Below are 26933 nucleotides of genomic sequence, written 5' to 3'. Positions count from 1 at the left end.
GCCCCACTCAGCTCCTCAACCACAGTGGGAGCTCCTGCAACCTTCCCATGCCCCCTTGATTCCTGACCCCAGAGAGCGCTGAAACACAAGCTAGACCAGGGGCCAGGCATTTAATGAGACTGGTCTGCTGAAGCTTGGTGGGTCCTGGAGAAGTTTTCTCTGTGCAATTTCCATATTGAGAACCAGCACATCTTAAAGAAAAGTGTGTGTACGCGCGCACACATATGCATGCCAGTCTTCCCCAACCTGGTGCTCCCCAAATGCTTTGGACTACAAATTCCATTGGTGGACATCTGTCAGGAATTCTTTAGCCATGATTCCTGCATTGCAGGGGGTAGATGATCCTTGGGGGGGGGGGTACCTTCAATCTTGCGATTCCGTGATCTAGACGACACGAAGCTGGGAGAGGCTGACCTAGACAGGCAAGGCACATACACACACCTCCCTAGTATACGGGGGAAGCGTTCAGTCGTGCAGTTTCACACCTGCAATTTTGCAAGCGCTTCCTGTGCACCCCTTATCTCATCCTGCCCTTTGCAACATCCTGCGCATTGCAGGGAGTTAAACTAGAAGGCCCTGTGGGTCCCTTCCAACTCTGTGATTCCATGATCTGCACCCACCAAGCCGGGGTGGGGGGTGCTGTTTCTCTTTCTGCCACTCTGTGTGCAGGCAGGGGTCTCCTGGTCCTTTTTGGCTTTGTGATTCTGCACTAGAGGAGAGGTTGAGGCTGCTCCCCAGCAGGGAGGGCTCAAGCACTGCAAGATGCGGCAGGGGCAGCGTGTGGACCAGGCAGGCAGGCAGGGCCTTATCCCAAGCACCGCTTGTGTTTCAGGTGTGCCTCAAGTGCAAAGGCATCAAAGACACCCACATGCCTGTGTACTGCAGCTGCGCTGGAGATTTCGACCTCCTGCTGCCCACCAAGGTACGTGTTGGTTGACCCTGCCAACCTCCCCTTTTCCACCCTGTTCCTCAAACCATCACAGTCCCCTTCCCTTGGATGTGGCTGTTCTCCTCCCAGAAACTTAGGAAGCTGTCATATACAGCGTTGGTTTATTGGTCCTTCTAGGTCAAGATTGTCTGCACTGACTGGTAGCAGCCCTCCAGGGTTTCAGAAAGAGGGGATGCTGGGGGTTGAACCAGCGACCTTTTGCATGCAAGGCAGGTGCCCACCCACTAAGCTATGCCCCTTCCTCTACCGTGATGCTGTGGTCTAAACCACTGAGCCTCTTGGGCTTGCCGATCGGAAGGTCGGTGGTTCAAATCCCCACAACGGGGTGAGCTCCCGTTGCTCTGTCCCAGCTCCTGCCAACATAGCAGTTCGAAAGCACAAAGTGCAAGTAGATAAATAGGTACCACTCTGGCGGGAAGGTAAACGGCATTTCCATGCACTCTGGTTTCCATCACAGTGTCCCATTGTGCCAGAAGTGGTTTAGTCCTGCTGGCCACATGACCCAGAAAGCTGTCTGTGGACAAACACCAGCTCCCTCAGCCTGAAAGCACGATGAGCACCGCAACCCCATAGTTGCCTTTGACTGGACTTAACCGTCCAGGGGCCCTTTACCTTTTACCTTGCCTCAAGCAGATCCATCCTATAGAAACTTCCCCTCATTGCCTCTTCTTCTCTTACTTTCTCAGGCCTTCTTGGAACAGCTGAAGGTCTTTCAAAGCATCGCCCGGCACTACAACATGGGCTACCTGCTGGAGAATATTAAATGGCTGCTTCAGATGAACCCTCAGCTTCTCTTGTAACATGAGGATGCTATCGCTGTGGACAGGCTGGCGCACACCTGCACCTCAGCATAAGAGCCCCCCCACACCTGCCATGGGGTCCTGGGACCTAGACTATTCTCCTGGCCAGGCTGCAGGTTCAGCTTCGCCCGCCCTGGGACAAAAATATTCAGAGGCTTGACGTTTGTTGCATGCTGCAGGGAAGCAGGCAACGCCTTCTGGCGAGCGAATCGGGAGGGGGGGGTACCGTCTTCTGAAACCAAGACCCAGGAGCAAGTGAAGAGGCCTCCACAAATAGGCTACCTAACTTGCTGCTTCTTTGATCTCCTTTTGCTGGGATTTGGGAGTGCAAGATACAGAAAAAAACCTTCAATTACGGAGCTCTCTTTTTTGCCCCAATTTTATTCTGTGTTTGTGTGTGTGTGTTTTTTAATGCTGTAAATAAATCCTTTTTCCACATTGTTAATTGCTAATATGCTAGATGCCTAGTCCTACGGACACACACTCTCAATCCTGCTCTCGCTACTCTCCTGCTGTGGTTGGGAAGGCAGCGGCTGTCCCTGTCGTTGTTCTGCAAGGAGTATAAGCGAAGCTTTGGCATTTAGTTGCAAGCAGACAAAAGAGCATCAAGGAGTCCTTTAACGGAGATAACACAGGATTCTAGGCAGACCTTGGAAGCACCTAAGGAGAGCCTGGCTACTGGATCTTTCCAAAGGCCCATCTAGTCCACATCCTGGGGGGCAGTTCTGACCTGGGGAAGTAGTGTGGGCAAGACATTTAAGCATCTCCCAGCCCTGTACAGTGGTACCTCGGGTTAATAACTTAATTTGTTCTGGAGGTCTATTCTTAACCTGAAACTGCTCTTAACCTGAAGCACCACTCTAGCTAATGGGGCCTCCTACTGCTGCTGCCGCACCGCCGAAGCACGATTTCTGTTCTCATCCTGAAGCAAAGTTCTTAACCCGAAGTACTATTTCTGGGTTAGTGGAGTCTGTAACCTGAAGCGTCTGTAACACGAGGTACCACTGTAGTTCTAATCAAGTATGGAGCCACCCACACACCTCTCGTTTGCACGTGAGAGCCTGCCTGCAGGATCAGGCCAGTGGCTCATCTAGTCCAGCATCCTGTTCTCACATTGGCCGACCAGATGCCTGTAGGAAACCCACAAGCAGGATTTGAGCAAAAGAGCAATTCTCCCCTCCAGCGGTTTCCAGCACCGTCTACAAGTGCACCTCTGCCTCCAACCACAGAGGCAGAGCATAACCGTCATGACTAGTAGCAGCCCATGGCCTTCTTCCCCATGAATTTGTCTAATCATTTATGAAAGCCATTTAGGTTCGTTGCCATCACTGCCTCCTGTGGAAGTGAGTTCCATAGTTGCGTGAATGAAGAAGTACTTGTATCTGTCCTGGAAAAACATGGATGTCCTCAAGCTCTAGCATCGTGAGAGAGGAAGAAGAGTTGTTCCCTGCCGTGCATCATTTTATAAACTGCAACCATGTCACCTCTTGCCTTTTCTTTAAACCTGTGGTTCCCAATTTGGGGCACATGCCCCACAGGGGGGCAATTTGATTTTTAAGGGGGGACAATTCGAGAATGAGTTACTAACAGTTAATGGCCTTTTAGGTGTCCTCTACATGGGTAGGAGTTCACTTTTGAAATATAATAATTATATGTCACAGGTGGGGGGAGGATATCAGGATTTGAGAGATGCTTAGGTGGGGCATGGCCTGAAAAATGGTTGGGAACCACTGCTCTAAAATGCAACTGAAGGCTGTCATCCCTGGCCTTCAACCATGCTAGCCAGAGCTGATGGGAAATGTAGTTCAGCATCTGGAGGGCCAAAGCTTCATTTAATTTCATCAGATAAAATAATAATACTCGATTCTGCACTGCTGCCATGCCCTGTGGCTTTGATCTCTCAATGAAGCCTCTCTTTCCCCATACCTGTGATATGCATCAGTGGGCGTGACCATTACAGGAAACCCAGGAGCCCACCTGGGGGAGTGGCTCTGGAGGGGCCCCACCTCTGACCTTTTTCATATACTGTATATTACAAAAACAGCTGAATCAGTAAACATTCCCTTCAAAAAGTCTGAGCAACCTGAGAATTCTCCAAAGAATTCTGGAAACTAATTAGACTGCAAAAGCCGACTGATTCAATTAGTGCCAGTCTTTTTTATCTGCCTGACTCTCTCTTTCTCTCTTTCCCCCTGTCCTTGGGAAGGAGATGGAAGGATGCCAAAAATGCTGCGATGGTTAAAGTTTACTCGGTGCGGAGGGAGAAATCTTCGCCCGCAGTCTCCTTTTGGATACCTGCGGAGAGGATGCCAAGGGACTTCTTCCTCAAGGGGAAAAGTCCGGCAAGTATGTTTGCGTGGCCTTCAGAACATAAGGAGAGCTCTGCTGGATCAGGCCGGTGGCCAGCTGGTCCAGCATCCCATTCTCACAATGGCCAACCAGGTGCCCATTTATGGAAAGAAAAGTTATATTGGGCTGGCTCAGTGACAAAAGTGATTTTCTGGAGGCCTAGGATGAAAAATTTGAGAAAATGCCATTTAGCAGAATAGGAGAAAAGCTGGGTATTATATGCAACAAGGAAACCACCCTGGAGTGTATGGGCTAAATAATTTGAGTAATTGCAATATATATAATTGGAAGATAGAGAGGTGGAAGTATCTTTCTCCCTCTCTTTATCTCCCTCTCTCCTGTATCTTTTATTTCTCTGTTTTTCTGCATTGTTTATATTTAATTTTTAGAAGTCCTCTGTTTTGGATTGATGAGGACATGCAAAGAAAGCTCAGACAGGTGCGCTCTGTGTTTGAGCGACAGGATAGAAAGAAACTCCCAGGTGAGCTCTGAGAAGGTCTACTTTTCTGTAGTCAGTTGTATCTTGGTTCTTGAACAGAATGTGTTCCAGGAGTCGGTTCAACTCCCGGAACCGTTCGAAAACCAAGGCGCAGCTTCTGATTGGCTGCAGGAGCGTCCTGCAGCCAATCGGAAGCCGGGATGGATGTTTGGCTTCTGAAAATTGTTCAAAAACTGGAACACTCACTTCTAGGTTTCGATCGTTTGGGAACCGATTTGTTCGGGAGCCAAGGCATTTGAGATCCCAGGTACAACTATGGATAAAGGATATGATACAGTTGAGGGGGGGTTATATTCCTTTTCTTTTTTATAGTTGCTTGGTTTTTATTGTCTCATATGTTGAAAACTTTAAATAAAAATAGTTTTAAAAACTCGTAAGCAGGACCCCAAGCCCAAAAGGACTCTCCCCCTCTGGCTTCCAGCAAGGGTATTTCTTCTGAAATTTGTTCCCGGAGAGCCTGCCTGCTGCTGCTTTTCCAGGGGTCTTGCAATGCCCACTTGCTGCCTCTGGAATAACATCACACTCTCCCCCCAGCAAAGATACTGAATTTTTTATATTTGCCAAGGGGGAGCAGAGGGAACCGGAGAATTATTGTCGGCTGCTGTTCTCTCCTTAATGGGGTTGAGGGGAGCCTATAATGTGTTGGGATTTGCTCTGGGAACAGAAGAGGTGGGCAATCTGATTAGGGGGAGAAATATCTTCCCCCGAGCTGGCTCAATTACCTCTGAATGGTTTTCTAATTGACTTAGCGCTTCTCTGTGAGCACTTAGCTAGGTCAAACGCCTGCCGTCGAGCGAAGCGGCTGGTGGGCTTGATATGACGTATTCATTCCCAATTCCCAAATGGAACAGAGGAAGTGAGTTTTGATGGCAGAAGCTGGGACGTTTGTGGAGGAGGGGGCGCTGCAAAAGCGAGAGAAGGAAGACTCCGCTTAGCTGGTTTTGAGCCCAGTTTTAAAACAAGGGGTTTTTCCAGAATTCGGCTGTTATCAGGTGGGATTCAGTCATACAAGAACAGGCTGCGTCAGACTAGTGGTCTGTCTAATGTTGTCTACACTGACTGGTGGGACGCAGGTGGCGCTGCAGGTTAAACCACAGAGCCTAAGACTTGCCGATCAGAAGGTTGGCGGTTTGAATCCCCACGACGGGGTGAGCTCCCGTTCCTCGGTCCGTTCGTGCCAACCTAGCAGTTCTAAAGCACGTCAAAGTGCAAGTAGATAAATAGGTACTGCTCCGGCGGGAAGGTAAACGGTGTTTCTGTGTGCTGTTCTAGTTCGCCAGAAGCAGCTTAGTCATGCTGGCCACATGACCTGGAAGCTGTACGCCGGCTCCCTCGGCCAATAAAGCGAGATGAGCACCGCAACCCCAGAGTCGGCCACAACTGGACTTAATGTTCAGGGGTCTCTTACACTGACTGGCAGCAGCTCTTTAGAGTTCCAGGCAGGGAAGATCATGCTATGTTGGCCGATGGAGGCAGTGGGCCTTTGTAAACCAATTTCTGAGAACAACAGGTGGGGAGAGCCCTGCTGCACTCAGGCACTGCTTGTGGGCTTCCCAAAAGAGGCTTTGGGTTGACCACTGTTGAGAACACGATGCTGGATTAGATAGGCCTTTGGTCTGATCCAGCAACGCTGTCCTTCCTTTGCCGGGATAAAGCCAGGTCTGGCAGGTTGTAAGTCTGCAATGGCTCAGTTCCTCCCTGCTCCTCCCAATCTCTCAGGAATTTCAGAGGGCTGTTTTGGTACCCTGAGAAGAACCAATTCCACCGGTCTTGTGGTCAAAATGAGACTCCTCTCCCGACACCTTCAGGACCGACTCAATTTATTGTGCCAGGGGCCACAGGAGAATGAAGCTGCCTTTTATCAGATGCAGAGAAGACCATCCTGAGAAAAGATGGGACAGGAAAGGAGCTCCTGAACCCTCAGAGATGGATGGGTGCTTTGGAGTCTGCGGGCGAGGAGGCTTGAGTGCAGGAATCGGTGATGCTGCAGTCCGTCGTCGGAGTTCCCTCTTGGAGCTTGGGCATCTGGCCAGATGTGGGAGAAAGGGCAAGCCATTAGTAGTGTTATAAGAATCCTAAGGTCTCAAATATAAATTAAACGCTCATAAATGTACAAGGCAAACACATACATAAGTATATAAACCACGTGTCTGAAATAGTACAGAAGAGCAATCCTGAAGCCATGTTGACTCTCCCAGTGACCTCAAATATTCCTCTGCAGTAAGGGAGGAAAATTGGGAAAGCTTTCCCATTTTCGTTTTTTGCTTACAAATCCTGTCTTAAGGGCGTATTTGTGTATGAATAGGGTGAGCCTGTGACCTGGAACGCAGGAACTAAAGTATTAACCATCACAAAAGAATGGCCAGACTGCCCAGGTAATGCAATCAGTGACCAATGTCAGGTATCCTGGCAGACAGGATTTCTGCTGTAGACCGCCTCCTTCTGTGATGTATGTATGATGTTTTGGGGGTGGTCTTGGGCTACAGGGTGGGCAATTTCAAAAGTATATATAAGGGTTTGCGCACCATTGTTCAGGGTTCTCCTCCCTCCTGCGTGTGGTGAGTGGGGACCCTGTTGCAACAGTTCCTTGAATAAAGATCAGGATTACTAGCCGCTTTGCTTCTCAATATACTCTAGTTGGCCTCTGTTATTTTCTCCTACCAATAGGGAACCCACTTAAGGACTCTATACAGGCTCTTAGATACCCCATAAGGCTCTTAGATACCCCATAAGGGAAAATGAGCCGTTTTTTCTTATAAAAGTTGCAAGACTGATCAGAGCCCACCCAGCCTGAGGCTACCTAGAGGCTTTGCTCACCCCACCCCCTCAATGGTTCAGCCTGACCTACACTCGCAGGAAAGCGAGATGATGGAACAGACTGTTCCATTTTAGGTGCATGGAGGACTCTTAGCACAAACGATGAAAAAGGCCTTGGGGCTCTTTGGCGCAGGGAGGGGTGCAATATAAATAGGTGGGGGGGTTTAATCAGAATTATAGAGTTGGAAGGGACCTGAAGTATCATCTCGTCCAACCCCTTGCAATACAGGAAGTGGAACCAATGGCAGGCAGAGACACCAGACTGGTTGTAAGAAAGGAGGCAGGCAGGTCGTGGGGCTGGCAGAGGCCGGACTGAGGTTGGTGGGGCAGTGCCCCATTTGCCTTCTGATGGACCAGCCTCCAGGGCTCTTTCCTCTGTGCACTGAGCAACATTCAGGTGCATTTTGATAGTCCATCGTTGAATGTCGCTTGGCCAACAAGCTGGTGTGAGAAAGAGCCCCAGTTCTGCCAAGCTGGGAGGGGCGCTCTTTGAGAACTCCTGCCCCTCTCGACTGGCCCAGGGTTGGCAGAGCTCCCCAGGGAATTTGTCACAGAGCACAGGCATTTTGGGTCTAGGATCACAGATGGCCTGAGCTCCATCTGTTCCATCCATTCAGGGGCACCCTCCCAGCTACCTGGTCAAACTTCCGGGCACTGTAGACTTCGTTCTTGTTCATGAAGGTCAGCAAGATCCAGTCGCAGAGGAAGGAGCCCTGTTGGAGGAGGAGGAGAGTGATTAATCAACACCAGAGCAGGAAAAGAAAAAACTGAATGAAGCAAGAGAGGAGGCCATGCTCTGCGATACTCACCACTCCCACTGACGTCAGCGCCGTGGCCAGATTAATGATTGTGGGGATAAGGCTGAACTTCCCTGCCTAAGGGGAGAAAGGGACAGAATCGCTATTAGCCCTGCTTGCAGTGACCTTGAAGAATTTAACTGATGTGACAGTATGTCTGGTTTTGATGACTATTTTGACTGTGCGATGCATTTTATTCTGCTTCTACTCTGTTTTGAGCATTTTTTCTTTTGTAGTGGCTTTGGCTAGTCAAAGTAAATAAATAAATGATAACGATAATAGTGCTTTTGACATGTCTGGAACATGTCCTTGAACCAGGGCCATGCTGCTTGCTTACCCGTGAGACTTCCAACAGTCTGGAATGTAAACAGAGTCTTGTGACTCCAAAAACTGCACAGTGGCATAAACAGAAATCTAACATGTCCCTCCTATAGCAAGCATCTCTGTCCCTTACCTGCCCGTGCACAATCACATCGATGCGGATGCCGTAAGCCTTGATCAAGGTGCGGGTGCTCTTGCCCCTGTGCTTGTAGTACTTGGCAAACCTGGGGGTCAAAAGCAAGGGGCGTGAGGAAGGCTGGCTGCTGCCATAAAATGCCCAGAACCTTGGCACAGAGAAACCTGGCCCTCCTGCATGGCTGCATTGGCAGCAAGCAAGGCTGTTGAGAAAATACTTACTTCCCCCACCTAAACATACACCACCTGGTAGAAAATGTTGGAGCTTAAAAGGTCACTATTATAATGGTGAGTGCTGCTCCACTCACTCATTGGCTGAACGCCTGTGATGTCACAGAATGTATGTGCACTCTTCCCTCCCCCGGCCACACCCCTCACTAGAATGCGCCATTGAACTCTGATCATGCCTCTTGCTTCTGTGGATGGAGGAGTGATAGGGAGCTGGAGAAACAAGCCTACTCCACCCACTTTTGGCCCTGGCCCTGGCATGTTCCCCCCACCCACCCAAAAGGGAATGTGACCCTCAAGCTGAAAAAGGTCCCCCACTCCCCAGAGCTATGAGTCTTAATGTCAGCAGATCGGGGCTGGGAAGAGGGGCTCCAGGCCTTGGATGATGTGGAACCTGCAACACCCTTTGCAAAAGAAAAACCCTCCCTTGCACGCAGGTCAGCTCAAGTTACATGACCCCCTCTTCCTTCTACTGCTTACATCATAGCTCTGGCTGCCGTGAGATGTGGGAATGGCTGCTATTGGGGGGAGGGCTTTGAAAGGGGATCAGACAAATTTGAAGGAGGAATAGGGAGGTCCATCTGTTTAGCGCATGGGTAGGCAAACTAAGGCCCAGGGGCCGGATCCAGCCCAATCGCCTTCTAAATCTGGCCCGCAGACAGTCCAGGAACCAGCATGTTTTTACATGAGTAGAATGTATTCAAAATGCATCTCTGGGTTATTTGTGGGGCATAGAATAAGAGGAGGAAGAGTTTGGATTTGATATCCCGCTTTATCACTACCCTAAGGAGTCTCAAAGCAGCTAACAATCTCCTTTTCCCTTCCTCCCTCACAACAAACACTCTGTGAGGTGAGTGAGGCTGAGAGACTTCAGAGAAGTGTGACTGGCCCAAGGTCACCCAGCAGCTGCATGTGGAGGAGCAGGGAAACGAACCTAGTTCACCAGATTACAAGTCCACTGCTCTCAACTACTACACCACACTGGCTCTCATTCATATATATTTTTTCCAAAATATAGTTGGGCCCCCACATGGTCTGAGGGACAGTGGACCGGGCCCCTGCTGAAACAGTTTGCTGCCCCCTGGTTTAGCATGGTGGCTACATGGAAGCAACAGCACTGTGGGAGGACTATGGCTTTCATGCGCCGCTTGTGGGCATCCTGGAGGCATCTGATTGGCGACTGGAACAAACTGGCTACTAAATTCCAGCTCCACAGTTAAGGGGTTGCCCTGCGGAGTTATCTCTACGCGGATCAGTGTGGAACAAGAGGCTGCTCTGATCACCTTCGGGCAGCTAAATGTCTTGAGTTGGCTCTGGCCCCGTACAAGCGAGCCAGGAGATGCCTTTGTCCCATGCACACCACACCACACCACACCACAAACACACAAATGCACCAGTGGCCTCTGGTCAGTGGACCAGGGGGATTAGACTAGTTCCCCAAATGTTCCAGGTAAATTAGAGTATTAAAGCCTGGCGCCTTCTTCCCGGAGCCCAGGAAGCTTCTGCCTGGCTTAGGGAAGAGGCATGATGCTCCGACAGGATCCAAGCGCTCTCCTGCCATCTTCCCAAAGCTTGTCCAGCTTTGGAAAGGAGGCAGCAGGGCTCCATAATCCTGTCAGAGGCCTGGTGTGTCCTTCCCAAAGCCCAGGAAGCTTCTGCCCTCCCCAATCGCCATTGCATGCTGGCACCTCTGGCCCTACGAAAAGTTTCACCGCACACCACTGAAATGCACCAATACATCCCACCAACACAAACAATACAAGTATTATAAGAATTCTAAGGTCCCAGATACAAAATAAATGCTCACAAATGTACAGTGATATCTCGGGTTACAGACGCTTCAGGTTACAGACACTTCAGGTTACAGACTCCACTAATCCAGAAATAGTACCTCAGGTTAAGAACTTTGCTTCAGGATGAGAACAGAAATTGTGCGGCAGCCGGAGGCCCCATTAGCTAAAGTAGTGCTTCAGGTTAAGAACAGTTTCAGGTTAAGAACGGACCTCCAGAATGAATTAAGTTCTTAACCTGAGGTACCATTGTACAAGGCAAACACATACATAAATATATAAACCACGTGTCTGAAATAGTACAGGAGAGCAATCCTGAAGCCAGTTTGACTCTCCCAAATTGACCTCCAATATTTCTCTGCAAGGAGGAAGGAAATGGGAAAGCCTCTCCACTGTCTTTTGCTTACCTGTCTTAAGGGCGTATTTGTGTATGAATAGAGTGAGTCTGTGCCCTGGAACTCAGGAACTAAAGTCTTAATCATCACACAAGAATAGTCAGGCTGCCCAGGTAAAACAATCAGTGACCATTGTCAGGTATCCTGGCAGACAGGATTTCTGCTGTAGACAACCTCCTTCTGTGATGTATGTATGATGTATTGGGGGTGGTCTTGGGCTACAGGGTGGGCGATTTCAGAAGTCTATATAAGGGCTTACGCACCATTGTTCTGGGTTCCTCCTCCCTCCTGCGTGTGGTGAGTGGGGACCCTGTTGTTCCTTGAATAAAGATCTGGCTTACTAGCCGCTTTGCTTCTCAATATAGTTGGCCTCTGTTATTTTCTCCTACCGATAGGGAACCCACTTAAGGACTCTATATGGGCTCTTGGATACCCCAGAAGGGAAAAGGAACAGCTTTTTCTTATAACACAAGCAAGGGATCCTCCTTTGCCAAGATAGCAAAACAGCTGGAACCTTTCCTTCCAGAACAAGGATGTGCTGTTACCTGTAATTGTATCCAGAGGAGGCCTGCGCCCACTTGGGGTCTAGCCTGCGGAAGGAATAGCGGGGGTTGCACATCGTATCCGGCAGGTCCAGGTTGCAATTCCAGTTAATGATCACCCCAATCACGCCGCCCTGCCAAGGGAAAGCGGGGTCAGCAAAGGGAGAGCACCTCTTTCCAAACACCTAGACCCAAAAATTTGGCAGAAGTTTGAAGGGATAATGAAAATTGGGCTACTCAACAGAAACCTGGGACTCTCGCTGGAGTGACTGGAAGTCATAATAGAAGTTGTGTTGTAAGAAATTAATGTATTTTTTGGTAATTTGTATCATCCTTTGGTTTTTGTTTTTTTCTTTGTTGACTGTTTTTTCTTTCTTTCCAATCAATAAAGCAATTTTTAAAAAAAGAAAAGAAAGTGGAGGTGCGAGTTTGCAGAAAGGGATCATAAAATGCAATTTGATGATAGTACTCTTGGCTCAGGCCAGCAACCTGCCTTTTTCCATCTTCCAGTGTGAGAGCCAGTGTGGTGTAGTGGTTAAGAGCGGTAGTCTTATAATCTGGTGAACCGGGTTCGCGTCTCCGCTCCTCCACATGCAGCTGCTGGGTGACCTTGGGCCAGTCACACTTCTCTGAAGTCTCTCAGCCCCACTTACCTCACAGAGTGTTTGTTGTGGGGGAGGAAGGGAAAGGAGAATGTTAGCCGCTTTGAGACTCCCTAGGGTAGTGATAAAGAGGGATATCAAATCCAAACTCTTCTTCTTCTTCTTCCTGCTCTCCTCCCATGGGCCAAACAGAAGCACATTTGGGCAGCCCTGGAGCAGGACCCAAATCGAACAGCATCCTCCCACTTTGCGGTTCACAGCAGCTGGTATTTAAAGGCATGATGCTTCTGTCAATGGAGGTAGTGCACAGCCTTTTATCCTCCATGAATTTGTCCAATCCTCTTTTAAAGCTATCCAAGTTGGTGACCATTGCTGCCTCCTGTGGCAGTGAGTTCCACAGTTTAACACAGTGCAGCACGGTGAAGTTCTTTCTTTTACCTGTCCTGATTTTCCAACATTCAGCTTCATCAGGTGTCCACGAAATCTGGTGTTATGAGAGAGAGAAACTTTTCTCTGTCCGCTCTCTCCAAGTCGTGCGTAATTTTATCAGATTCCATCATGTCGCCTCTTACCTTTTCTCTAAACTAAAAAGTCCCAAAGGCTGCAGACTTTCCTTGCACAGGAGTTGCTCCAAGCTCTTGATCGTTTTGGTTGAAACTTCTCCAACTCAGATTAAATCAAATAAACAAGGAATATTTGGTGCTATGTTGGAGGGGATGCCAGGAAACAGGGAATTATGTTCACATGTGGTGGGAGTGTAAATATGTACAATTTTTTGGCAAAGGGTGTTTAAGGGAATAACAGAAATCACTGGGTTAAAGCTGACCGAAAGTCTAGAGGTAGCATTATCATCAATTTAAGATGGGGTGGAAGGTTCACAGGTTACGAAGGACTTGCTCACAAATTTATTGACAGCTGCACTAATTATTATAGCTAGGAAGTAGAAGGGGCAAGCAGAATATAATATACTGTTGTTGTTGTTGTTGTTGTTGTTGTTGTTGTTGTTGTTGTTGTTAATACCCCACCATCTGGCAGGGTTTCCCCAGCCACTCTGGGCAGCACCCAACAGATTAAAAACAGAATAAAACATCATACATTAAAAAACTTCCCTAAAGAGGGTTGCCTTCAGAGGTCTTCTAAAAGTCAGATAGTTGTTTATTTCCTTGACATCTGATGCGAGGGCATTCCACAGGGCGGGCACCACCACCAAGAAGGCCCTTCTTCCTCTAAAATGGAAAGGTGGTATAAAGAGGTGTGGGATATAGCTATTAATGAAAAATTAACATGTGCCATTAAGGTAAGATGGGGAATATGCCGGAGAAATGATTTTGAGGAGATACGGGGGGGGGGGTTGTAGAATTTGTACCGTTAAAACGGAAAAGGACAAAATGGGTGGCGCTGTGGGTTAAACCACAGAGCCTAGGGCTTGCCAATCAGAAGGTTGGTGGTTCAAATACCCATGACGGAGTGAGCTCCCGTTGCTCGGTCCCTGCTCCTGCCCACCTAGCAGTTCGAAAGCACATCAATGTGCAAGTAGATAAATAGGTACCGCTCTGGCGGGAAGGTAAGCGGCGTTTCCGTGCGCTGCTCTGGTTCGCCAGAAACGGCTTAGTCATGCTGGCCACATGACCCGGAAGCTGTACGCCGGCTCCCTCGGCCAGTAAAGCCAGATGAGCGCCGCAACCCCAGAGTCGGTCATGACTGAACCTAATGGTCAGGGGTCCCTTTACCTTTAGCTTTTACTGCAAGAGGTGTTGAAATTTTGGGAGGTCAGATGGTAACAATGGAATGGTCTCGGTGGTGGGGTGCACTTTATTTATTTATTTATTTATTTATTTATTTATTTATTTATTTATTTATTTATTTATTTTATTGTCAAAAAAGAAAAAGAAAGAAACTTCTCCAACTCTACAGTATCCTTGTTGAGGACTAGAATGGCACACCATATTCCAAGCACAGCTGCTCCATAGATTTGTATGCTGGCCTTAGGATATCAGCAGTTTCATTTTCAATCCTGTTGATACAGAATCTACTGCCCCTCACAGCCTGGTAGCATTTGTTTATTGCATTTATATCCCACCTTTTTCACCCCAGGGAGCTTAAAGTGGCATATGGGGTTCTCTTCCTCCTCATTTTATCTCCACAGCAACCCTGCAAGGCTGAGAGCAAGCAACTGGGAAAGGGCCATAGCCCATCTGTCTTGCATGAGGGAGGTCCCAGGTTCAGTCCCCAGCATCTCCAGTAGGGTTGGGAGAGACTCCCCTGCCTGAAATCCTGGCGAGCTGCTGCCAGTCAGTGTAGACAATATGGAGCTAGATGGACCAAAGGTCTGGCTCACTATAAGGCAGCTTCTCATGTGCCTACGACTGGCCCAAGGTCGCGCCTAGAGAGCTTCACAGCCAAGTGGGGATTTGAACCCTGCTCTCCCAGGCGATAGTCCAGCACTCTAACCACTAGGCCACACTGACTCTCTGCCCCACTTCATTACTCCGCTGGTCAATGAAATCCTTGCTGGGGTAAGTAAGAGTGTGGAGTCCATCTAGCTGAAGAGCTAATCCCAGGGGGATTAGGAGCAGCCGGGATGGCTGAGAGATGAGCTTCACTGAAGCAACCGATAATATACCCTCCATCCCAGGAGAGCGATGAGAGTCGATTGGGGCTGATTGATATGAAGAGAAAGGCAATTAGAGGGCGGCCAGCTACCCGGAATTGGCAACCTGAGGGAGGTTGTGGGCATCCCACAAGTTGGCGGGGGTTGTGGAGCAGGAAGCATCAGGCTGGAGCTTCCGAAGGGGGCAAACTTGCCAAGTTGCCGGAAGATACGACGACGGGCAAATCCGTCAACTTCTGTTTCTCTCAGTGTGAGATTTTTCCAAACTTAAGTTCAGTTCTCCGTGTTTTCAAACGAGTTTGTGATTTATGAAAATCCACCAGCGTTTTAATGTGATTTTCCCCCACCTCCTAATATATATACATTTTGCATTCTGTGCATTATTTAAGCTACCATTTGCAATTTTTTTGCACCCGTTATTTAGGGGAAATCTGCAGGTATGCAAATTTCAAAGGACAGTTGTTTCGGTTTGAGTGTTGTTTTGGGAAGTGTGAATTAGGCAGGTGCTCCTTAAATTTGAATTGAATTGAATAGAATTGAATTGAATTTCTCTCCTCTGCACCCAGATAGAGGTTCTAAGCCATGGGTAGGCAAACTAAGGCCTGGGGGCCAGATCCGGCCCAATCGCCTTCTCAATCCGGCCCATGGATGGTCCGGGAATCAGTGTGTTTTTACATGAGTAGAATGTGTCCTTTCATTTAAAATGCATCTCTGGGTTATTTGTGGGGCACAGGAATTCATTCATTTTTTTTTTCTTTTCCAAAATATAGTCTGGCCCCCCACAAGGTCTGAGGGTCAGTGGACCGGCCCCCTGCTAAAAAAAGTTTGCTGACCCCTGTCTAAGCCATCCTTTCAAACCTGCTGCCCTCCAGAGGTCATTGGAGTTCCATCAGCCTCATCCAGCATGACCAACATTCAGGGACGATGTTTGCTGTTGGTTTTCAACACTTGCAATGGGGCTTGCATTTAGCAATGTTTAAATTTGCTGCCCAACGCAAGTCCTGTTAAGAACGCTTCCACTCAGGCATTCCTGATCTGATCCTGCCCCTGACAAAAGCAACACGACTTGCTTTCGGTACTGAGTTTGTTCCCAGTCACTCCTTCGATTGCATTTGGCACTGTTCAAGTTCAGTGCCGAATGCAAGCCTCCAAGCTCGGAGGCGCGAGGCGTCGGGTGAATGACAGGTGAGCAGCATGTTGCCAAGAGTCTCCTCAAACCCGAAGCCGTCCTTGTTATTATGTACAGCACTGGCCCCAGCACTGCATCTCTCCTCTGCAAAATCATCTTCCCTTTTAAAGAGATCATTTGAAGAAGAAGAAGAAGAGTTTGGATTTGATATCCCGCTTTATCACTACCCAAAGGAGTCTCAAAGCGGCTAACATTCTCCTTTCCCTTCCTCCCCCACAACAAACACTCTGTGAGGTGAGTGGGGCTGAAGGACTTCAGAGAAGTGTGACTGGCCCAAGGTCACCCAGCAGCTGCATGTGGAGGAGCGGGTAAGCGAATCCAGTTCCCCAGATTACGAGACTACCGCTCTCAACCACTACGCCACACTGGCAAGTGGCCTTCAGTAACCGCTTGCTCACGCAAGAAAATTCCACCAGGAAGGCCTGGCTGGAAAGAAGGCACCCCTGATGCAATAGCGGAAGGGTAGCTCAGTGGCAGAGCACCTGCTTGGCATGCAGAAGGTCCCAGGTTCAATCCCTGCCAGCATCTCCTGGTAGGAAAGACTCCTAGAACCCTGGAGAATCATTGGAAGGACCAGGGATCTATTTGAATACTAATCTACATGTTTAGTTCAGCACTACAGTGGTACCTTGGCTCTCAAACTTAATCTGTTCCGGAAGCCCATTCCAAAACCAAAGCATTCCAAAACCAAGGCGCGCTTTCCCATAGAAAGTAATGCAAAATGGATTCATCCGTTCCAGACTTTTAAAAACAACCCCTAAAACAGCAATTGAACATGAATTTTACTATCTAACGAGACCATTGATCCATAAAATGAAAACAATAAACAATGTACTGCAGTCACACACATCAGTCAGTCAGTAGCTGAACTGGGTTCCACACAGTCACAAAAACAAAACAAAAAAGAGCCGCAAAAAACAAAAAAGCAAAAGAAGTAGCAAAAACAGACAGACCTCAGTGTAACACTCAAAATGGAAGTGTAACACTCAAAACGGAGCACATTCAGCTTCCGAAAAAAGTTCGCAAACCGGAGCACTTACTTCCGGGTTTGCAGTGTTTGGGTTCCAAGTTGTTTGAGTACCATGGCGTTTGAGAACCAAGGTACCACTGCAAAAATATTGGGGGGCCTGTGTAAGCCCCACTATGGATGTAGCCAAGGGGGAGGCAGGTGGGCAGCTGCCCACCTAAATCGATCAAAAGCAATACAAATCAATACAAATCTGAGGTTCTGAACCAAGGTACCACTATATTTTTCTTACAATCATAAGGACTAGAAACCTAACTTCTCTTTCAGGGTACATACAACATGTTCTTTGCATGCAGAAGGTCCAACGTTCCATTCCCAGCAGCACCTCTAGGTAGGCTTGGGAGATACTGCCTTCCTGTAACCCTGGAGAGACACGGCTGCCGGCCAGTTCTGAACCAGATGGACCTGACTTTCTACAAAGCAGCTTCCTACATTCCTACACGACCTTTACCTTTTCAGCCAGCTGGGTGAAGTTCTCTCCCGCTTGCTCCACAATGAAGCCCAGCTTGAAGATGGGGCAGTAGAGGCCTGTGGTTTCGTTGAAGGTGCAGCTCTTCAGGTAGCTGTCATCGTTGTCCTTGACGTTCCCTCTGGAGAGAAGACGGAACAAGGATCAGGAGCAAAAACTCTCTGCCTATTTCCTGCTGGACTTTTTCTGGCACAGCAAAAATGCATCAGAAAAAGCCAAGTTGACACACAAGGGCAAATCCGCTGTCGGACATCATTCTGCATGCAACGCAGTCACCGGGCAGGTCAAGATTTTGGAAACCAGTTTGGGAACTTCCCTTCAAGGGCCTAGGACTTGAGTCAGGTGACCAACCCTACCTGGATGCGCTGGTGCTCTTACTTGGTAAACCGGAAGCGAGGGAAATGGATGTTGTTCTTTATGAGGATGGTGAACTCTGGGGCCATCTTTGACAAGTTCTCACTAGGAAGCAAAGATGTCTGCTGTTAAAGTCAGGGTAGAAAAGATCTCTCACACACAAACACACACACACAAGCATACACATATACAGTGGTACCTCGGGTTAAGAACTTAATTCGTTCTGGAGGTCCATTCTTAACCTGAAACTGTTCTTAACCTGAGGTACCATTTTAGCTAATGGGGCCTCCTGCTGCCGCTGCGCCGCCACCGCACAATTTCTGTTCTCATCCTGAAGCAAAGTTCTTAACCAAAAATAGAGGTACTATTTCTGGGTTAGCAGAGTCAGTACCTGAAGTGTCTGTAACCTGAAGTACCACTGTAACACTGTTCCTGAAAGACCTACATTGGCTCCCACTACGTTTCCAAGCACAATTCAAAGTGTTGGTGCTGACCTTTAAAGCCCTAAACGGCCTCGGCCCAATGTACCTGAAGGAGCGTCTCCACCCACAGGACACTGAGGTCCTCCTCTGAAGGTCTTTCGGTGGTTCCCCCACTGCAAGAAGTGAAGTTACAGGGAACCAGACAGAGGACCTTCTTGGTAGTGGCGCCCACCCTCCCATCAGATGTCAAGGAAATAAACAACTATTTGACTTTCAGAAAAGGCCAGCAGCGGAGGAAACCGCTTGGGTGCCTGGGGCGGCACGCCCAGGGTGGGGTGAGCTGCCCATAGGGGTGGGGCACACCGCAGGACCTCTGGAGTCTGCCTGCCTCCTCCCACTCAGCTGCCCTCCAGCTAGGAGGGAGGCAGCGGGCAGACCATTTGGGCAGCGCAGAGCCTGACACTAAGCCACCGTGTCTCTCCCAGGAGAGATGCGTGGCTCAGGTGCCCTGCAGGCCCTGAGGTGAGAGCCACCTGGCATTTTGTCACCCCCCTCAGTGGTGACACCCGGGGCGGCCTGCACCTACCACACATCCCTTCCTCCGCCCCTGCTGAAGGCAGCCCTGTTTAGGGAAGTCTTTCATGTTTGATGTTTTATTGCACTTTTAATTCTGTTAGGAGCTGCCCAGAGTGGCTGAGGAAACCCAGCCAGATGGGCAGAGTATAAATAATAAATTATTGTTACTGTTACTGTTACTGTTATTATCTCTTTGTCCCTCCTTACCTGACAGATGCTGCGTCCTCCACTGGGCACCAAGCTCTGATCTCACAGGTTTTCATGCTGTAGTTATAGGAGATACAGCGCCCTGTCTTCTCTCCTATAAGCAATGAAAGAACAGAGGCACAGGTGAAAGCTGGCCACCCCACAACCACATTTTTTGAGCCTGATGGGGTGTTGTCACCTCAATATTGCCAGGAGGGATGGCATCTGGGAGAATGGTTTCTGCACTAGAAAGCCTTCCCCAACCTAGTAACTGCTGGCTGTTTTGAACTACAACTCCCAGCAACCCCAGCCAGGGTAGCTGTGCTCCCATCAGCCATAGTGTCATGCAGCTGCGGAGGCCGGAGCTGATGGGAGTTGTAGTCCAAAATGGCTGTACTGACTGGGGCTAATAGGAGCTGTCGTAACAAATAATGTTGCTGGCTGGGGCTGATGGGAGTTGTATTCCCAAATGGCTGTGCTGACTGGGGCTAATAGGAGTTCTAGTACAAATGATGTTGCTGGCTGGGGCTGATGGGAATTGTAGTCCCAAATGGCTGTGCTGACTGGGGCTAATGGGAGTTGTAGTCACAAATGATGGTGCTGGCTGGGGTTGGTAGGAGTTGTAGTTCAAGAATATCTGGAAGGCAGAAGATTGGGAGGTTTGTAGCTGTGGGCTCCTAGGCATGGTCTGGAGAGGCACCACCTTGCTGAATTTCTAAACCTGCTCAGTGCCTGGGTGGGTGGCCACCTGGGAATTGCATGCACACCTGGGAACAGCCCAAGGTTCCACAACAGGTGAAAAGCAGAGTACAGATGCAAGAAAAAAAATAAATGGCTAAAAACCCAGGAGAGAGCCAAGCCGGGGATTTCACAACTCGCTTGCTTAGAGCCTGAGTCACGCCGGTTCCTGTCACGAGACAACCCCATTGCTCACCATTCCCCAACATATCCATCTCTCCTGCATGGCAGTCCCTGTCGGAGCGGCACAGAGCCCTCACGTTCTGCAAAAGGCGGACAAGAGAGAGTAGTTAGTGTGGGATGTGATACATAAGTAGCAGTCAAGTACAACATTCCTTGTTTTCCTAGATTGGACATGCGGGGGAATGTTTGGTCCAGCCAGTTGAAAACTTCCTGTTTCCTCCTGGCTGGGACATCCTTCCTTTGCATGTGACTAGATGTGGGCATGACCTTACCTGTCCAGGTAACAAAAGGGCAGGGCACACTGCACACACTCTCTCTTTGACTTCCTCCATCGTTGGAGCAGCTTTTTAGCTAGAGATGATCTGTTGGCTTCCAGCCAACACTGGGATTATCCCCATATGGGATAGATCCACATGTATATGCTTTGTAACTAAGTCTGCCTTCAAGGATCCAACTGTGAACTGATGTGAGTAAACAACTTTTATATACTTTTACACAATATTGTGGTTTATTCTTTTAAGAGGGATATAAGGGAACTTACCAGGAACCTAACAGCGAGAGGCTTACACAAGCCTGCAACCAGTTATCCACTGTGCTTTTAAAAGGGGAATGTAAAACTCTGCTAAGTAAAGGAACTTGCTAGCGCAAGTTAGGAAGGATATTAATAAACAATATATCCTCTCCTGCCTCCCTGAACATTCCCACAGTTAGAAGCACAGCAAGATCCACAGTTCCTGGGGCCCAACATCTGCCTCGACAGGATGGTTCGTAGTGCCTCTTTTGATGAACGGGCAAACTTTTGAGATAAAGGAATCGGGAAGTGGATAGCCAATCAGGGATGTGAAATATTTGGCACGGCCAATTCCTACCTCAGGGCAGGTGTCCTGAGTCTGTGAGGAGGTGACTTGGACGCGGGTGATGATGCTGAAAACACTGCCTCCCTGCAGATGAGACGGAGAGTTAGAGGTGTTACACGAATTTTTATAATGATGGGGGGGGTTGCCCCTCCAGCACGCAGTGTGCACCCACCCACCCTTTATTCACACACACAATGTCTCCTCAAAGCATCACATAACACACAACACCACACCATTCCAACTTCATTTGACTCAGGGAAAGGAATGGCTACCAAGGGGAAACTTGGGAAATGAGATAATAATAATAATAATAATAATAATAATAATAATAATAATAATTTTATTTATATCCTGCCCTCCCCAGCCGAAGCCGGGCTCAGGGCAGCTAACAACAATAAAATAATACAACATTCTAAAATCATTTCATTATAAAATTAATTCAAATCAAATTGACAGCCATAATCCCTGAAACCTGGGATCATGTACGCAGCAGCCCCAGCACAAGAGAGAATTACTGGCATCCTGGCAAATGGGTGCCAGACAGGTAGCCATCCCATGGAAAATAGCAAACCGTCCAGGAATGGATTAGCTCTCAGTCTGGACGAAGAAGTGCGATTACCTGGCCTGGAAAACCAGGGACTTGTAAATATTTCCATTGTATCACTGGATGGGTGTAAGGTGGAGAGCAAGGGAGGCTTAGAGGCAAACCTGATGAACCAGTTTCTGCCAGATGACCCTTCCCTGTTTGTGACATATGGATGATGTATCTGTGATGTATGCATGATGTTTCACCAAAGGTGTTTGTGGGCAAAGCATCCAACCAATCAGCCTCGTGAGAATCCTGGGCACTTTTAGAACAGGAGAAGAGAACCTGGCTGCTGGATCAGGCTAAAGGGGGGGAGGGGTCCCTCTAGCCGATAATCCAGTTCTCACAGTGACCAAACAGATACAGTGGTGCCTCGCAAGACGAAAAGAATCCGTTCTGTGATTCTCTTCGTCTAGCAGTTTTTTCGTCTTGCGAAGCAAGCCCATTGACGGATTAGCGGATTAGCGGCTATTAGCGGCTTATCTGCTGATCGGATCAGCTGATAAGCGGCTTAGCAGCTTAGAAAAAGGGGGGAAAGGGGAAAAAACCCGCAGGAACTCGCAAGGCATTGTTGTCTTGCGAAGCAAGCCCATAGGAAATTCGTTTTGCGAAGCACCTCCAAAACGGAAAACTCTTTCGTCTACCGAGTTTTCCGTCTTGCGAGGCATTCGTCTTGCGGGGCACCACTGTACTTCTGTGTTGGGCCGGCTCAAGACATTTTGGAACCTGAGGCAAACCACAAAATGGGTGTCCCTTTCCCACCAGGTAAGAAGAGGTGAGTGATGATCTACAAAGGGGGAATAAAGATACAGTTAGGATTTGTTGCCCCTGTGGATTCTGCCACCAGAGGCAATCGCCTCAACTTGCCTCATGGTTTGGCCGGCTCTGCCTCAGTGGAAATCCTGCAAGCAGGACCTGAGTACAAGCACTCTCCCTGTTTGAGTTATCCAATAAACATAATTGAGTCTCTCCCCCCCCCCCCCAAAAAAAGGGTTCTGGAGTTCCCCTCCCCCCCAAAAAAGAATGGTTCTGGAGGCAGAGCATTTGCCCTCTTTTTACCCCAAAGGCTCTACACAATGTCCCTGTGACGTTAACATATGAGAGTGCTGGAGGTGAAATAGTTAAACAGGTTACCCAATCAGAACCAGGGGGAGGAGTCAGAGGGACTATAAAACCAGCTCTGGGAGGGGCGAAAGGGGAGTTCGTTGGGAGGTGGGTGGTTGGTTGGAGTGGGAGTGAATTGGGATAGAGTCTGTGGGTAGGTTGAGTTAGTGTAGCGAAATAAGCTGAGTCAGGAACAGTTAGGGGCTAGGAAGACAAGTAAATATCTGAGAGGTGGTTTAGTGACTGAGAGCAGGTAGCGGAAGTTATAGGTCTGGATAGGCACCCCATGATTGTAATGGACCGATTCCATTTATGAAACCACACGCTTGTTAAACTGCAATAAATAAACAGAAGTTTATGTTCCAATTTAACCCTGGCTGGACTCAGTATTGTACCAGGTAGGGCCTGGGTGGTGGCAGCGAGAAATAAAGTGGTGGCACAGGGATCAATAGACGGTGAAACCTGTGTGATCGCCACAGTCCAACACAGGTTTTTATGACATGGCATTGTTGGAGACCTTATCATCGGGGAGAACGATTGTGGTGCCCTGCAGAGGCTGGGTTTCCCAGCATGCATCAGTCCCAGCCAGCATAGCCTGTGGCCACATCAGGAATCATGGGAGTTGTAGTCCAGAACCATCTGGAGGCATAGGAGCCAACTCCTTGGGGTACCTACACACACACACACAATATATAATAGTTGAGGGTGCTGGGCCACCCCAAGTTACTGGGCATTGCCATTCAAATGGTGTGCGTGTGTCATGTCATATGATTGATTATGCAGCCCCCCCCCAAATATTCTATTCAAGTTTGTACCCCTGACAGAAGGACACCCATTTGTCTCTTTTTGCCTCCCGTAATCCGGAAACAACATCCCTGTGCTTCTTCCGCCGCTGAGTTCAGGTGTGTGTTCCTCGCCCTGTCTGCAGAGGGCGCTCTCGCGTGCTCACCTCTGGAGGCTTCACATATTCCTCCACATCCCAGACCTTGTGCTGAGAGCGACTGACACCCTTCACTTTAGTGATGACGGAGCTTTCTGGGCCCGACTCGCTCTCCTGGTAGCCCTTCTGGATGATAAACACGTACCTGTTGAGAAACCAGCAGAGTCTTGTAGCACCTTTGTTATAAGAATCCTAAGGTCCCAAATATAAAATAAATGCTCATAAACGTACAAGGCAAACACATACATAAGTATATAAACCACATGTCTGAAATAGTACAGGAGAACAATCCTGAAGCCAGTTTGACTCGCCAATATTTCTCTGAAGGGGGAAGGAAATGGGAAAGCCTCTCCACTGTCTTTTGCTTACCTGCCTTAGGGCATATTTGTATATGCATACAGTGAGCCTGTGGACTGGATTCAGGAACTAAAGTATTTACCATCACACAAGAATGGTCAGGCTGCCCAGGTAAAGCAATCAGTGACCATTGTCAGGTATCCTGGCAGACAGGATTTCTGCTGTAGAACGCCTACTTCTATGATGTATGTATGATGTTTTTTGGGGTGGTCTTGGGCAATTTCAAAAGTCTATACAGTGGTACCTCTGCTTACGTACTTAATTTGTTCTGGAGGTCTGTTCTTAACCTGAAAGTGTTCTTAACCTGAAGCACCACTTTAGCTAATGGGGCCTCCCGCTGCTGCCGCGCTACTGCTGCCCGATTTCTGTTCTCATCCTGAAGCAAAGTTCTTAACCCAAGGTAATATTTCTGGGTTAGTGGAGTCTGTGACCTGAAGCGTATGTAACCAGAGGTACCACTGTATAAGGGCTTGCGCACCATTGTTCGAGGTTCTCCCCTCCCTCTTGTGTGTGGTGAGTGGGGACCCTGTTGCAACAGTTTAATAAAGATCAGGCTTACTAGCCGCTTTGCTTCTCAATATTCTCTGGTTGGCCTCTGTTACTTTCTCCTACCGATAGGGAACCCACTTAAGGACTCTATAACGGGCTCCTGGATACCCCATAAGGGAAAAGGAGCAGTTTTTTTCCTAGAACACCTGAAAGACTATAACCTTGTATTAAGAACATAAGGACAGCCTGGTGGGTCAGGTCACTGGCCCACCTAGTCCAGCCTCCTGCTCTCACAGTGGCCGCCGAGATGCCTGGGGGAAACCCCACAAGGAGGACCTGAACATAAGAGCAACATTCTCCCCACCTGTGGTTCCCAGCAACTGGGATTCAGAAGCACTGCTGCCTCCAGCTGTGGAGACAGAGCGTAGCCATCATTGCTAACAGCCATCGATAGCCCTCTCCTCCCTGAATTTGTCCAATCCTCCAGTCGGTGGCCATCGCTGCCTCCTGTGGCAGTGAGTTCCAATGTTGAACTATGCATTGTGTGAAGCACTTCATTTTATCTCTCCAGAATCTTCCAACAAAGGGGATGTCCACTAGTTCTAGTGTTCTGAGAGAGGGAGGAAAGATTCTCTCTATCCATCCTCTCCATCAGGTGTCAAGGAAATAAACAACTATCTGACTTTTAGAAGACATCTGAAGGCAGCCCTGTTTGGGGAAGTTTTTAAAGTTTGATGTTTTATCGTGTTTTTAATATTCTGTTGGGAGCTGCCCAGAGTGGCTGGGGAAACCCAGCCAGATGGGTGGGGTATTAATAATAATAATAATAATAATAATAATAATAATAATAATAATAAGATGGTGATGATGATGAAGATTATGCCATGCATAATTTTTAAAAACGTCTACCATGTGGCCACTTACTTGTCTGCTCTCTAAACTAAAAAGTCCCAAACACTACAACCTCTCCTTGTCTGTAGTCAGTCCATCATTACCTTGATCTCTTTGATTCTCCTTTTCCAATTCTACAATAGCCCTTCCGAGGTGTGATGACCAGAACTGTGCTCTAAATGTGGTCACACACCATCAATTTGTATCAACGGGGCTTTTTTATCCCATTCGAGCACCACTCAGGACGACGCCGTTGCCATTACAGTGGTACCTTGGGTTAAGAACTTAATTCGTTCTGGAGGACCGTTCTTAACCTGAAACTGTTCTCATCCTGAAGCCAAGTTCTTAACCCGAGGTACTATTTCTGAGTAACCTGAAGTGTTTGTAACCTGAAGCGTCTGTAACCCGAGGTACCACTGTATAAGAGAACAAGGGAGGCATTCATGGTGAGTTCCGGCCCCTCTATTTCTAGAAAAATAGCACTGATTATGATACTGACAGTTTTATTTTCGATTCCTTTCCAAATTATCTGTAGCATGGACTTTGCCCTTTTCACAGCAAAACCACACACTAGGTTGACATATTCCCCAAAATATCTGGTACAATCCCAAACTCTCCTCCCCAGTCTGTCACTGCCAGTTCAGATCCCATGAGTATCTATATGAAATTAAGATTATTGTTTTTTTGCCCTGACTTTAATTTGATGACACTGAATTGTATTTGCCATTTTACTGCCCGTTCACTCAGTTTGGAGAGAGGTCCTTTTGGTGCTCTCAGCAATCTCTCTTTCTTCTAACAACCTTGAACGATTTAGTATCATCAGCAAACGTCCCCACCTCACTGCTCACTCCTAATTCTAGATAATCGATGAACAAGTTAAAAAGCACATATAGCAGCCCACTAAGCAAAACAAGCAAAAGTCACCACCCCTCCCCCCAAAAAATGCAGCAGGGCTCACTTCCCACATTTATATGAAAGTTAACAGAAAATATATTTTCCCATCACTGGCCACCCCATTCAGTTCTGATCCTAGAACTGTAGAGTTGAAAAGGACACTGAGAATCTTCTAGCCAAATTGTCTGCAATGCAAGAATATGCAGCTGGGATCAAGCCTGCAACCTTGGTGTTATGGCACTCAGTGCTTTGGGGGGGGCGCATAGGTACGCATACCCCAAACATTTTGTGAATCTTTGCACTTTTTTCCATTTATTGTATTTATTTTCCCTGATTTGAACTATAAAATTGTGATTTTCTGGAGTCAAAATGAGAGGAGTACCCCTAAACATTTTTTTTTTTTTTTTGGAGGGGGAGCACTGTCGGCACCAACTGAGCTCTATCCAAATGCTCAGTTCTGAGTCTCAAAAAAAATAATCACCGGATTGCAACACTTCCCATAGACAGCCCAGACTTACCAGATGAAATAGACCAGGATGAGGAGCTGAACAAGTCTATAGATGACCCCAAGGTTCCTGTTCTTCACCACAATCACTTTGGGAGTCTCGTAGTTCCAGAACTCCCAGAAATAATCCAGGCACCCCATCATGTATTTCCCCCCAGGGTTGGAAGCGTGGGGGTGGGGATGGGGGCAGACTCCAGGCAAACAGCAGCACACAAACCCCCTGAGGTCTTCTTCTGGGGAGGTGTGATGGTGATGATGTGGATCTAGCTCTCCCTGCTGCAACCGTATAGTGTTTCACTCCATCAGGCTCTGCTCACCGTGTCCCAGCAAG

The 26933-nt window shown here is 48.2% G+C and overlaps 2 protein-coding genes and 1 long non-coding RNA gene across 4 annotated transcripts in view; 2 read left to right on the top strand and 1 right to left on the bottom strand.

Annotated features, from left to right (window-relative positions):
* The window catches only part of POLE (DNA polymerase epsilon, catalytic subunit), a 54454-nt gene extending 52260 nt beyond the window's left edge, over positions 1-2194 (top strand). For both annotated transcript variants that reach the window (XM_083478399.1, XM_083478400.1), the window contains 2 exons: positions 833-922; positions 1636-2194. In XM_083478399.1, coding sequence (XP_083334525.1) covers positions 833-922; positions 1636-1749 — 204 coding nt within the window. In that variant the 3' untranslated portion in view covers positions 1750-2194. The remainder of the gene's footprint in view (positions 1-832; positions 923-1635) is intronic.
* Positions 2195-4472: 2278 nt separating this feature from the next.
* On the top strand, positions 4473-8219 carry LOC310695036. Its single transcript, XR_014519881.1, has 3 exons — positions 4473-4844; positions 6903-6972; positions 8096-8219. It is a non-coding gene; the product is annotated as an uncharacterized lncRNA (long non-coding RNA).
* P2RX2 (purinergic receptor P2X 2) lies at positions 6401-26746 on the bottom strand (the record flags this gene model as incomplete). The annotated part of the gene is made up of 12 exons (XM_083478769.1): positions 6401-6622; positions 8050-8127; positions 8224-8289; positions 8666-8756; positions 11626-11756; positions 17503-17641; positions 17899-17979; positions 19080-19173; positions 19993-20059; positions 20849-20920; positions 23476-23611; positions 26616-26746. The coding sequence occupies 12 exons, from the start codon at positions 26744-26746 to the stop codon at positions 6518-6520; spliced, it is 1191 nt and encodes a 396-aa protein (XP_083334895.1). The 3' UTR covers positions 6401-6517.
* Between the last annotated feature and the right edge of the window lie 187 nt (positions 26747-26933).

This window comes from Podarcis liolepis (genome assembly GCF_965112155.1).
Source record: "Podarcis liolepis genome assembly, chromosome: 15".
Taxonomy (NCBI): Eukaryota; Metazoa; Chordata; class Lepidosauria; order Squamata; family Lacertidae; genus Podarcis; species Podarcis liolepis.
This window is presented reverse-complemented; position numbering and strand designations above follow the sequence as displayed.